General features: G+C 35.8%; 1 protein-coding gene across 1 annotated transcript in view; it reads right to left on the bottom strand.

Moving 5' to 3' along the window:
• Positions 1-12,394, bottom strand: part of LOC117338893 — a 38,764-nt gene that overhangs the window by 26,029 nt on the left and 341 nt on the right. The window contains exons 2-11 of the mRNA XM_033900257.1: positions 12,079-12,199; positions 10,338-10,613; positions 9,604-9,891; positions 8,668-8,919; positions 7,112-8,151; positions 5,841-5,923; positions 5,285-5,426; positions 4,624-4,711; positions 3,712-3,933; positions 3,078-3,326 (exon numbers count right to left, since the gene is read on the bottom strand). Of these exons, the coding sequence (XP_033756148.1) occupies positions 3,078-3,326; positions 3,712-3,933; positions 4,624-4,711; positions 5,285-5,426; positions 5,841-5,923; positions 7,112-8,151; positions 8,668-8,919; positions 9,604-9,891; positions 10,338-10,613; positions 12,079-12,199 (2,761 nt within the window). The remainder of the gene's footprint in view (positions 1-3,077; positions 3,327-3,711; positions 3,934-4,623; positions 4,712-5,284; positions 5,427-5,840; positions 5,924-7,111; positions 8,152-8,667; positions 8,920-9,603; positions 9,892-10,337; positions 10,614-12,078; positions 12,200-12,394) is intronic.

The raw sequence follows: 12,394 nt of genomic DNA, 5'->3' as shown, positions 1-12,394 counted from the left end.
TGAAGTAGTCACCAACTACTACATAGAGACCCCACCTCAAGATGACCCTGGCTTTTCCTGGGGGGATAACCCCAGTAAACAGTCACCAACCACTACAAGGAGACCCCACCTCAAGATGACCCGGACTTTTCCTGAGGGGACAATCACAGTAAACAGTCAACAGTCACCAACTACCACTACTGCCCAGCAAAGTCATTACAAATCTATTACAAACCCATTACAAAACCATTAAAAACACTGATTCCATTAAAATTGGCCATTATTTCTCGTTTCCATTTTTGGGACAAACCTGGAGTTAAGTAATGTAATGGGCATTATTTTTCTAAATTTCAATTACTTTCCTATTAATATTTTCTTTGTAATGGTCATTAACAAAATAATGGCCATTACTTCATGTTTTGTATTTTTCTTAATGGCCTTTATTCTGTTTGTAATGGCCATTAGAGTGGAGTCATCATAATGTTATGGCCATTACTAACTGTGGATTTTTTGTACTCCCATAACATTTTCCATTTAATGGCCACAACAAATTATGATCACAATGTAATGGCAATTATTTATTGGTAACTTCATGTAATGCCCATTACATTTTTCCATTTAATGGCCATGAAAAATTATGATCACAATGCAATGGCCATTACTTATTGGTACCTTCATGTAATGCCCATTACATTTTCCATTTAATGGCCACAACAAATTATGATCACAATGTAATGGCAATTACTTATTGGTAACTTCCTGTAATGCCCATTACATTTTCCATTTAATGGTCATAACAAATTATGATCACAATGCAATGGCCATTACTTATTGGTACCTTCATGTAATGCCCATTACATTTTCCATTTAATGACCATAACAAATTATGGTCATAATGCAATAGCCATTACTTAATGGTACCTTTATGTAATGCCATTACATTTGTTATTCCGATGTGCAATTCCTCATAAGTAACATTTTTTTTCTTGTAATGGCCATTACAAATATTACAAATATCATCACATCATATTGTAATATATATGACAATGTTTAATATACTACCATGAATTGTTGACCTTAAATTAATGTATTATTTCAGTATCTTATTTTTCATTATATTGTTATTGTTGAATTCCATGTCTATATTACAATTTTGTTGTTGGCTTAAAGAAGAATAAGGAAACTGTACAGGCTTTCTAAACGCCTTCACAATAAAAAAAACTTCAAATTTCCCGCCAAATTTTCCCGCCAAATTTTTCCCGCCCAATAACTTCAAGCAGGAGAGTTCCAATACATGGCAGCCATGAGGCTTTTCTCACACATATGAACAACATGTTATTTTACAAATGAAGGGAAGTATTTATCTTTAATACCTGGTTCATGATTAATACAAGACTACCAGGAAATGAAATATTCAACTCTGGAAGTATATCAACCTGTTTATAGGTAAGAATTAACTTAAAACCAATCACCATGCATGTGACCTAAATTTACATAGTGTACATTATATTCAAACAGCTTTGGCATTTCTTAAATTGTATTGCCTATTTAACCAAATTGTACAAACACACATCATATGTACATTGAGAATTAATGCAATAATGAACATAAATCACTCTTACATGTATCTGAAGAATATTAAAAGGATTTTGGGTCCACATGATTGTGTACTGTGAATATCCATTTTTGAAGCAGTTATCAATTTGAAACAAATGATGGATCACTTTGAATGCAATTTTTAATGGAAGGACTACATGTACAATGATATTGTCAAAGATGCATAGTGATACAGTTCATGATGAACTTTGATGAAATTAAGTGGTAAAATGCATTTTCTAAATTTTCTGAATGCGTCTAATGTAATGGTCACATGTAGGTCCATTAATTTTGTATACCTGTATATATATAATGGCCATTACACTTTTGTTTGTAAAAACGTAATGGCCATTACCATTGTGTTGATCTTTAAACAGTTTTTGTAATTTAAAAGTAATGGTCATTATATTTGTAAAAATTATGGCCATTAAAGTGTATTTTCTTGTAATGGTCTTTTAGTTTTGTACACCTTTAATGGCCATTACACCTTTTCTGATGAAATGTAATGGCCATTACAGAGTACACTTCAGAAAGTAATGACACCGTTAATGGGCATTACAAAAATGGTTTTGCTCCAAACCTAATGGCCATTACATTACACCAAAATGTTTAATGCCCATTACACCATAAGGTTTGATGCCCATTACATTGAAAACTAATTATTGATGGCCCTATTACATTGTAATGGCAATTACTTAGTGAAAACTTTAATGGGTTTGTAATGGGCAATTTGACAGTAGTGATAAGAGTTAATGACTATTAATGTTTTTGTCAAACCATTAAAATCCTTAAAATGCATTTAAATTTTATAGTTTTTTTTTCAGACCCATTAATTTTGTACCTTTAATAGTCATTAATGTTAAATTAAAAGCCATTATTAAAATAAATAATGATCATTATAAATGTTTTGTTAATAGCCATTAAAATGTATTAATTAAGTACCATGAACTAATTGATTTGTTTCAACCCTTTGATGATCATTAAAATTGAAAACTGTCACATTTAAAGACTATCAAACTTGTATTAAAATTTTTCAATTAATAGCAATTAAAGGTACAAAATTAATAGCATGATTGATGGTTTTATGATGGGAAATTTTAATGGGGTTTTTAATGGCCGTTTTAAGGGCTTGGGTATGCAGTATACTACAAGGAGACCCCACCTCAAGATGACCCTGGCTTTCCCTGGGGCGATAATCCCAGTAAACAGTCACCAACTACTACAAGGAGACCCCACCTCAAGATGACCCTGGCTTTTCCTGGGGGGATAACCCCAGTAAACAGCCAAACAATCAGTTACAGCTCGGGGCATCAAAACGTTATACATGTACTAAATATTTTCAGCAGCTTTTTATATATACTGAACCCTGCAGATTTGGTGAGCAACAATACAAGAAGGGGAACACTCTTAAATAAGAACTGGCAGCTGTAGACTAGGGAACTCTCTCTCAACTGACAACTGTAACTTTACCCTTTAGTGGGAAGTTTAAACATCAGACTTACCTGTTAACACAGGTAGTGAAATTTGTCATAGACAATCCGTCCTTGGTGAAGTTGTCTGTTGTAATGCCAAAACAGGAGAAAATGGCATCAATTTGACACCTAGGCTGAACAAAGTCATCTGAACAAGCGTCGCCGATGAATGAGGTTTTGACATCATCCATTGATTTCAGAACTGGCTCAAGTTCATTACTGAAACACTGTTCAGATTTCTCAATATTTTCCAACAAAGTCTGTGTAGAATTCAGCAGGCTACAATCAAAACAGTACATACAGGTATTAGCTATGGGATTCTATAATACAACCTTACAAACAGTCAGTACATAATGTAAAATGAAAGTGTCTTCAATAGCATTTTAATATTTTAAAAAGGAAAATATATTTAAACATTGGAAATTTAATCATTAAAATATGCATATTTCAAAAAATTTAGAGAGGAAAATATATTTCAATACACAACTCCTAAAATAGTATATTTTTGATTTTCCTAAAAGATTACCAACTTTTCATCTTGTAGGGTACTTTGAAGACATTCTAAACATTTGTTATTGGATAATCTTGTACGGTACTTTGAAGACAACCTAGGTATTTGTTATTAGATAACAAAATTCTGAAGAAAACATTATTTAGACTTTACCTGCACTTTGTCCTGTCTGCAGCATAAGGACTGGACGATATTCTTCCAAGGGAAAGAACTCCTATAGTACCACAGTGTCGGTAAAGAGATGACTCAGCAGCACACCCACTTACTGTCAGCATCTCACGGATTATTATTGAAACTTTGTAGATGATAATGAGTTTGTCTGAGGAACAGTCACGAGAGTAAGTTTCCATGCAGGTCAAACTGGCACTCAGTACCCTACAACAAATGATGTTTGATTAAAAGTTTAATGAGTTCTTTGATTTGGTTAATTTTGTTTTGACGTCCTATCATCAGTCATGTAATTAAGCACGTGCCAGGTTTTGTAGGTGGAGGAAAGCCAGAGTACCCGGAGAAAATCCACCAACCTACAGTCAGTACCAGGCAACTTACCCATGGCCATGTGGGTTTCGAACTTGCCACCCAGAGGTGAAGGGCTAGTCTTAAGTGTCAGCTTATTCACCCATGTAGAGATAACAAGGATGGATAGTATTGCAACAGCAATACAAAGTCCCCTGCCTGAGCTAGAAGTGCACCTATTCATTTCCCATTTTTTTTTTTTGAAAAATGGTTTTTCGAAAAAAAAACAAATGTGGGATGCACAACAACATGTTATACTGATCATGTATACCAAGTTTCGTTAAGATCGGAGTAGTACTTTAGGAGGAGTTGTCCGGACAACTATTGCGTGACAGACAGACGGCCGGACGGACGGAGGGTAAACCTATATTCCCCCCCATTTTTCAAACGGCAGGGGACTAATAAACCATAACTATAAATACAATCGTTTAGGGCCTTTACTCCAGGAATTACATAAAAAGGCTTGAAGGCTTATTTCCAATGGGGTCTTTTGGACCAGTTGAGCTAATTATGATGTACATACAAGTATAACTTGATAACAGTCATTACCTTTCAGTAATTATGTCTGTTTTGGATACTATCGAAACAACCTGCATGGCACACGACACTGCTCTGCTTACATCACACATGAGTGGATCTAAAAAATAAAATTTTAATCAACCTGCTGATAGAGTATCCAACGCACAAAACTTTTCAATACAAACAGTTTACTGTTTAAGAAGTACAGCTTCAATAAAGGTGAAACAAAACAACTTGACAAAAGTCTCCCACAGAGTGTTAAAAGTAAAAAATCTGGGTCAAAGTAACCTACTTTTGTTCGGTACATGAACCTATATGCCCAAAGTATATAAAGTTTCGGTGAAAATTCTGTAGTGTAGGAGATAGAGCCTGGACAAGTAACCTACAGCAGGACAGAGGGAGAATGGACAAAACCTTGACCTTGACCTTAGCCTTGACCTGACCATCTCAATTTGACTTTGACCCACATATCACTATATCATAACCTTGATCTGTTAAGAACTGAGTATGCTTCTAGTACTATAGCATACACATATAGATTTTTATACAATAAAATAATACAGCTACCAATAAGAATCGAGTAATCTGAGGGGATTTGGTTGAGTTGTCTTTGAAATAAACCAAGTGAAAATCTAAAGTCACTTAAAAAACAGATGCTTTGAAAATTCCAGCAAACAGTGAGATATGTTACCTTCAACGTGTGGTGGTTTGTTACACAGATATCCCGTACAACAGTAACCACAGTGTTCGTCTGAGGCACACGAGTGGTCACATTTCCCTGTGGACTGACATCCCTTGTACAGTTTACGATCCATGGTTTTGGTGTAACACACCTAAGAAAACAGTGATGTATGTGATTATTAACACACCTAAGAAAACAGTGATGTATGTGATTATTTACTTATACCCATGTATTGTATTTTTTGTGATGTTTATTACCATGAATTTCACTGATTTATCAATGACATGGACATAAAAAGTTATGGTGCGTTCTTGAAACTTAATGGATTATGATGTCACAACAGACCCAAAAGTAAGGTGAAATTGCAGTCTGAATTTTCCTGTACATAATTTGAATGGGAAGTTGTCACCCAACATCAGAAGTAAAATTAATCAAAGTACACATTATTCTTATCCTTTTCTACAATATATATTGCATATTTGTACTTAAGAATAATTGGTTTCGTATTGTTTTGAGAATGGTGTTCACAAATGATTTTTTAAAAGTAATTTTTGTTTTGAATTACCTCCCCTTTTCCACACTCTTCAGGGTGCTGCTTGTTGCACAGGTCATTATCATCAAGTTCAGTACAGCCATGGCAAACTTGGGCTAAAAATACAATGAGGAATCTTTACACATGGAAAATGAATATATTATTATTCAACTTTAACTATTAATAGAAAATACAAACTTCTTATCATTTTAAATACCTCCATAAATCATGGAATCTTATTTTTTCTAAATTGGAACTAGCTCACCTACAGGTCAGTAATTCAAGGAACCCATCTTGTGGCAATATATACCGGTATAATCACCTCTAATCATGAAGAAGACATCTGCCCATATAGCTGAGATTTGTGTAATTTGCCATTTGGACTTTAAAGACAATCACAAGGAAGCAAAATTATAATGCATTTTACATATACTAAGATGTGACTCTTGGTTCCTGCCACCTCCATATTTGCTGGTCTAACAGAAATGTAATTCCAAGATGCAATCTTCACTTGTTAGCTTTGATTTGTTTTACTTCAAAACCTCCCCCATCAAAAGCCAGGTGCGTAGTCAGTGATCTACTTTACTTTGTCTTTGACCTTTTGACCCAAATGACCATGACCTTTAAACCAATGAGCTACTACAAAGAGACCCTGCCTTAACATAACAAAATCTGTAATTCACAGGGCAATAAACCCAACAAACAAACTACAAATCAGCGATAATTTGACCAGTTGACTTATCCTTTGATTAACTCGGACCAACTTTGCTTCATTCCTTGTTTAATTGCAACAAATGTTCATCAAACAACACTGCTTCAGTATGCAATAGTGAAAATGTAATGCTACAAAATATTACCTTGTCCTTTGACCAAGTCACCTTGGCCTTTGACCTATTGACCTTGATCTTAGTCAGTGGACTCATCATTTATATCCATTGCATTGCATCACGGTGTCACAACAAAATGTTCATTAGTGAAAAGCAACAAAATTTGACCTGGACCTTTGGCCCAGTGACCTTGACCTCTGACCTGCTGAGTTTTGACCTGAGTGTACAATTTTTTGTAATAACCATCTTGACCAAGATTCATGTAAATTGTTTAATATATACCAAAGGTATTGCCAGAAATAAAATTTGTGAACGGACAGACAGTGATCGCTATAGGGTACCCGAATCTCTGATAGGACACGTTAATTTATAGATAAATATCGATGAAAGTTGTGCAAAGTTTTGAAATGTTTAATGAGATGGAATAAAATAATACCAATCAAAACAAAATCATGACCTATATTAGCAGTTACTTACGTCTACATGTGTATTCCACTGCCTGGTACACAGCATACAAGGTGTGGTTGAGTATGACACGTTCATGGTAAGCAAGACGAGGCAGGTTTTTCTGAATACACCGCCATGCTGCTTTAACATTTGCACATACACCTTCTAGCTCAGTTTCCTCTGCATTACAGTCCTTATCTCCAGAGTCTTTGCTATCAGATCCTGGGCTTGCACCACCAGTAGATCCTGAGGATTGTCCACTTCCTGCAATGGATCCTGAGGATTGTCCACTTCCTGCTGTGGATCCTGAGGATTGTCCACTTCCTGCTGTGGATCCTGAGGTTTGCCCACTTCCTGCAGTGGATCCTGAGGTTTGCCCACTTCCTGCAGTGGATCCTGAGGTTTGCCGACTTCCTGCTGTGGATCCTGAGGTTTGTCCACTTCCTGCTGTGGATCCTGAGGTTTGCCCACTTCCTGCTGTGGATCCTGAGGTTTGTCCACTTCCTGCTGTGGATCCTGAGGTTTGCCCACTTCCTGCTGTGGATCCTGAGGTTTGTCCACTTCCTGCTGTGGATCCTGAGGTTTGTCCACTTCCTGCTGTGGATCCTGAGGTTTGCCCACTTCCTGCTGTGGATCCTGAGGTTTGTCCACTTCCTGCTGAGGATCCTGAGGTTTGTCCACTTCCTGCTGTGGATCCTGAGGTTTGTCCACTTCCTGCTGAGGATCCTGAGGTTTGTCCACTTCCTGCTGTGGATCCTGAGGTTTGTCCACTTCCTGCTGTGGATCCTGAGGTTTGTCCACTTCCTGCTGTGGATCCTGAGGTTGTTCCACCTGTTCTGGTTAGCTCCAATACTTTTGCAACTTTGATATGGAAACTACTAATGCAGCCATAGATATCTGTGACCTCCGGGTCAACTACTTCTGTGGAGCCATCACCATCACCTCCTTCATCACAAAACATTCCAATGATCTGGAGGGCAGCATAATACTTCTGGGTTACCTGGTATACTTCTGTTTTCGAACACTCAGCAATATTCTCATCTATGCATTGTTTCACCTCTGTTCGCATGCTGCAATATTATCAAATACAAATTTTGATATTGCTTCATCAGGCTAGCAGGTAATTACACAAATATCATTGATAAATCTTAATCAATAACCTTATGATTTTTTTAGAAAAGCCTATTAATTGTCTTCAATAAAGATTGAATGAGATGTATAGTGTACAAATTTGGGTTGTACATCTGTGGGCTTTATATATATTCCATATAAAATGAACTAAATCTAAACATGCATTGTTCCTTTGTTTTGTACCAAGAAAAAAACCTCTCTCAGACTGCAAAGTAACAATAACAAAATTCTATAATTATAAAGTACAGTTTTTGTGCTGGTAGTATTTTTTATTTCTATATGACGGCCCTATTGTACCAACATCAATGATTCTTTGTGTTGATTCTATTCAATAAATGCATCAAGTTTTAGAAGAATTACCATATTCATCCAAAACAAAAGCCTTTTACACTACGACAGGGGCTTATTTGAGGATAAATACAGAATATAGAACAATTTATCAACCAAGTCCGAACCTGCACACAGCGTCATCGACCTCCGAGCTCTCTCCACTTAATCTGACTTTCAGCTTGTGAACACATGCTTCAGCGTGATGTATCTTACAGTTGCTAGGAGGCGGTTGGCATGGTGATTTGACCTCCACACTACAAGAATCTGTGGCCTTAAATGCCTTTACTGTCTGTAATCCTGACAGAACGTTCCTTCTTATGTATGTAGGACAGGCATTAATGTTACTGTATATACTCTGAAGGGAATTGGCATACTCTCTGAAAAAACACATGCAAGTATTGCGATAATTATTATTTTATAAAAAAAATCTTTTTAATGGCACCATTATAAGTATAGTCTTTTCTGCAGGTCAAATGATCATCTGATTGATACATGACTAGGATCAAAGAAAAAAATGAAATCCTAATTTACTCTACAAAATAAAACTGACAATTTCTTTATGCTCCAGTGGCTGGAAGCAGAAAGTATAACTGTTCCTCCATCTTTGGACTGGCCAATTTTATATCTGCATGAGAGAGAATGAGATATTTTGTCTTGGATATTATGTTTGAACATCTGTTCAAACATAATACAATATCAAACATAGGGATATATCCCTACAAAGAAAAATAAAAATGAAAATTACTGGTCAGTAAAACCTGACTTAACTGACCAATGACTTTTACAATCGACAATTCCTGTAACATTCACATCCAACAAAATGGCCACATACTTCATTGTCACTGCCAACTATGATTTTACCAACCTGCTTTCATATCTGACATATAAACTCAGTCACATATATAGCGGCGGTAAAGTCAGGTTTAAAACAAACATGAACATTTGGTGAGGTCTACACATTTATAACTATATTGTCCATAGATTTTCATGATTTGCTTTGAAATTCAGATTCAACGGGGGAAAATTTCTCCCATAAAATGTCTACACAACAATATACTTACACACACAACCTTTGTTGAGAACCATAGGGATTGAAGATCTCTTCAAACAAATTAGCTAAACTCTTGAGAGCTTGTACATGATTACAGTGAGAACTTGTCTTCTTCTTCGGATCAACACATGTAGGTGGCGAAGAGTGGTCAATGTCCTTTGGTTTCCTGTTATCGCCATGACACATTTGTAACGCATGACGAGTGACTTTCTCAATGGTCGTGGACATGGCATTATTGACTGGATCAGTGCAGTTGTGAAGGTAGTGACGGTAGCATGCAGAGGAATGTTCAGCAACTCTGAAGAATACAATGTTCTGTTCATGATGCATTCTCATTGAGCAGTGTATCATACTTAGTTTAGTTTAATATTTAACATCCATATCAAACAGCTGCCATTTTTCCTTTTATAAAAATTAGTGAGATGCAGATACATTTTTGTATTTTGCCATATTTCCTGCAAAATAGGCAACCATCATCATGGTCCGAAACATGTCATGGTGTAACTTAATTCACCACAAGACAGAAGATAACTTTACATGGATCTTCGAGAATCATTAAATTTTAATGACAGCTACACTCAGCCTAAAGGGTACATTATATATAGTAAGGTCACATTAAAGTGGAATAGTCTATCTAAACTCAATGCTTGAGGATTTGAGTAGAGGTTTATACTATCATATATACTAGCATGTCATACCAAACCTCAATATCAGACATCAATCGTCACAGTAAAGAGTACTGACCTACAGATATCACCCTTTTCTCTACTAGTTTTATAATACGACAGGTCCATGCCAAGCTCAGCTATACACTCCCAGGCCTTAAAAGGTGAACAAGACAACACATCTTCTTCCTCCTCCTCCTCCTCATCTTCTTTTTCCGTCTCCTTACATACACTGTCACGTAAGGAGATGACTGAGTTGCCTATTACACCATACAAATTATTATAATGGGCCAGTAGCTGTGGGGAACATCTCGCCATACCATCTCTGATACAAGTTTCAAGAGATAAAGAACTCCTGCAAAACAAAAGAGTTATGTCAAAGGGTTATTGAGTAAAAGAATACTTCGAAACCACAAGATAGCCAGATAGACCACTTATATTCTAGGTGATAGCTAAGACGGTTAATTACATTTTCAGCTTTGAATTAGCTGCTATAGGTCTACATCTGGTCACTTGTTACTCCATATAACATCAAATTGCACACCGTGACAGTGATTAAACACCATATTGCTTGCTCATGTGAGTATTCATTCCTTACATTGTGTAATTTCAGCCATTATGATATGTCAGATAAATTCTGTCAATAAGGTTGTGCAAGAGTACAACAATACGATGTGTTATCAAAGATGCAGTATTTATATATGATGTGGTGATCAATATCAAGTAAGTATATACCTTTAGCATTCTGTGTTCTGAATTTGAAACCAAATTCAATAAATCAGTTATGGTACTTTGGCCTCAGTTGATAATGGTTATCTTAAAATTCGCTTAATAAATCATTATATTGATAGAAAGGGATTGCCAATTAAATGTATAATGTTTCATTAGCAATGCAGATCGATCGAGATTAAATAATTATGGCATTCTTTTTTTCAAGGTTATTAGCTTGCACAAGTTGACATTTGGTGTTAGTACTACATATCTTGTTATCATAGGAAACAAGAGGCCCAATAGGCCTGAATCACTTACCTGTTAAAACAGGTACCAGGTAATAAAGAAAACTCTTTTTGTGGGGGAACAAATTTTATGTAGGTGACTTTGAAAGATCATTGATTTATGTGCATCCCAAGTCAATATCCCTCTTTTCTAGAATATTACAAGGTCTTTTGGTTAAATCATACTTTAAAATTAGAAACTTAATTTGCTAAAGCATGTGTGACCCATGAAACTGAAGGTAAATACAAACTTTCAAAGTGAAGGTTATTCATTCAAACAAATTTGATTACTCTTCATTCCAGCAAGCGACGGACTCACTGACAATATAAATTTCAAAATTGCTTGTCGCATACACATAAAAATATATCACAGAGTGAACAAGATCCAAGACGGATAGACTATATATATATACATAGTGAGGTCCACCGTTGAATGGTAAGACTGATATTTTATCTATTTCTCTCTTCTGTCCTCTTTATTATTTGAAAACAAAGGGGAACCGTTGTAATAATGAACATGATTCTTTGAGTACTTCTCATGAAATATCGATACCAAACTTCAAATGTTGACATCAAAGATGGCCGCATGTCGTCCATTTAATTTTCTTAGTCAGACTCAGAATGTAACTAAAACAACTGAAGTGGCCAATGGGAATTACCTTTATGTTAAGAGTTTTATTAGATATCCTTCAAGTACTCAATAAATAGGGACAGCATGGGTTGTCTATGGTCAGACCACGGACCACCAACGATGTAGAGCAGGTTAAAAAGCCCACCATCTGATGATCGATGGTGGGTTAAAAATACTTTTTGCAGTTTGCTTACCTGCAGAGTTCTTCTCTGTCGTCAAACCGAAACAATCCAATGAACAAGGCATTTGACAGGTAAGAATTCATACACCTCATGACATCCTCTTGGAGACATTCGTCTACTTCAGTTACATTAACTGTAGATTTCAAAAATGGACTCTAATTTAAGTTCAACAAGGCAAGATTAGGTTTTTTTAAAATTATGATGTATGTGGCCTTATACTATACTACACGAGGACAATTCTGTCTTAGGCTCTGATACTATATAGAGAGCAATACAATCCTCACTTTCCATTCTCTGGTATATATATTGAACTAATATTAATGAGTAT

Source organism: Pecten maximus, chromosome 12 (genome assembly GCF_902652985.1).
Source record: "Pecten maximus chromosome 12, xPecMax1.1, whole genome shotgun sequence".
Classification (NCBI taxonomy): domain Eukaryota; kingdom Metazoa; phylum Mollusca; class Bivalvia; order Pectinida; family Pectinidae; genus Pecten; species Pecten maximus.
Note: the sequence above shows the minus strand (reverse complement) of the source record. Positions and strands in the feature narration are given on the sequence as shown.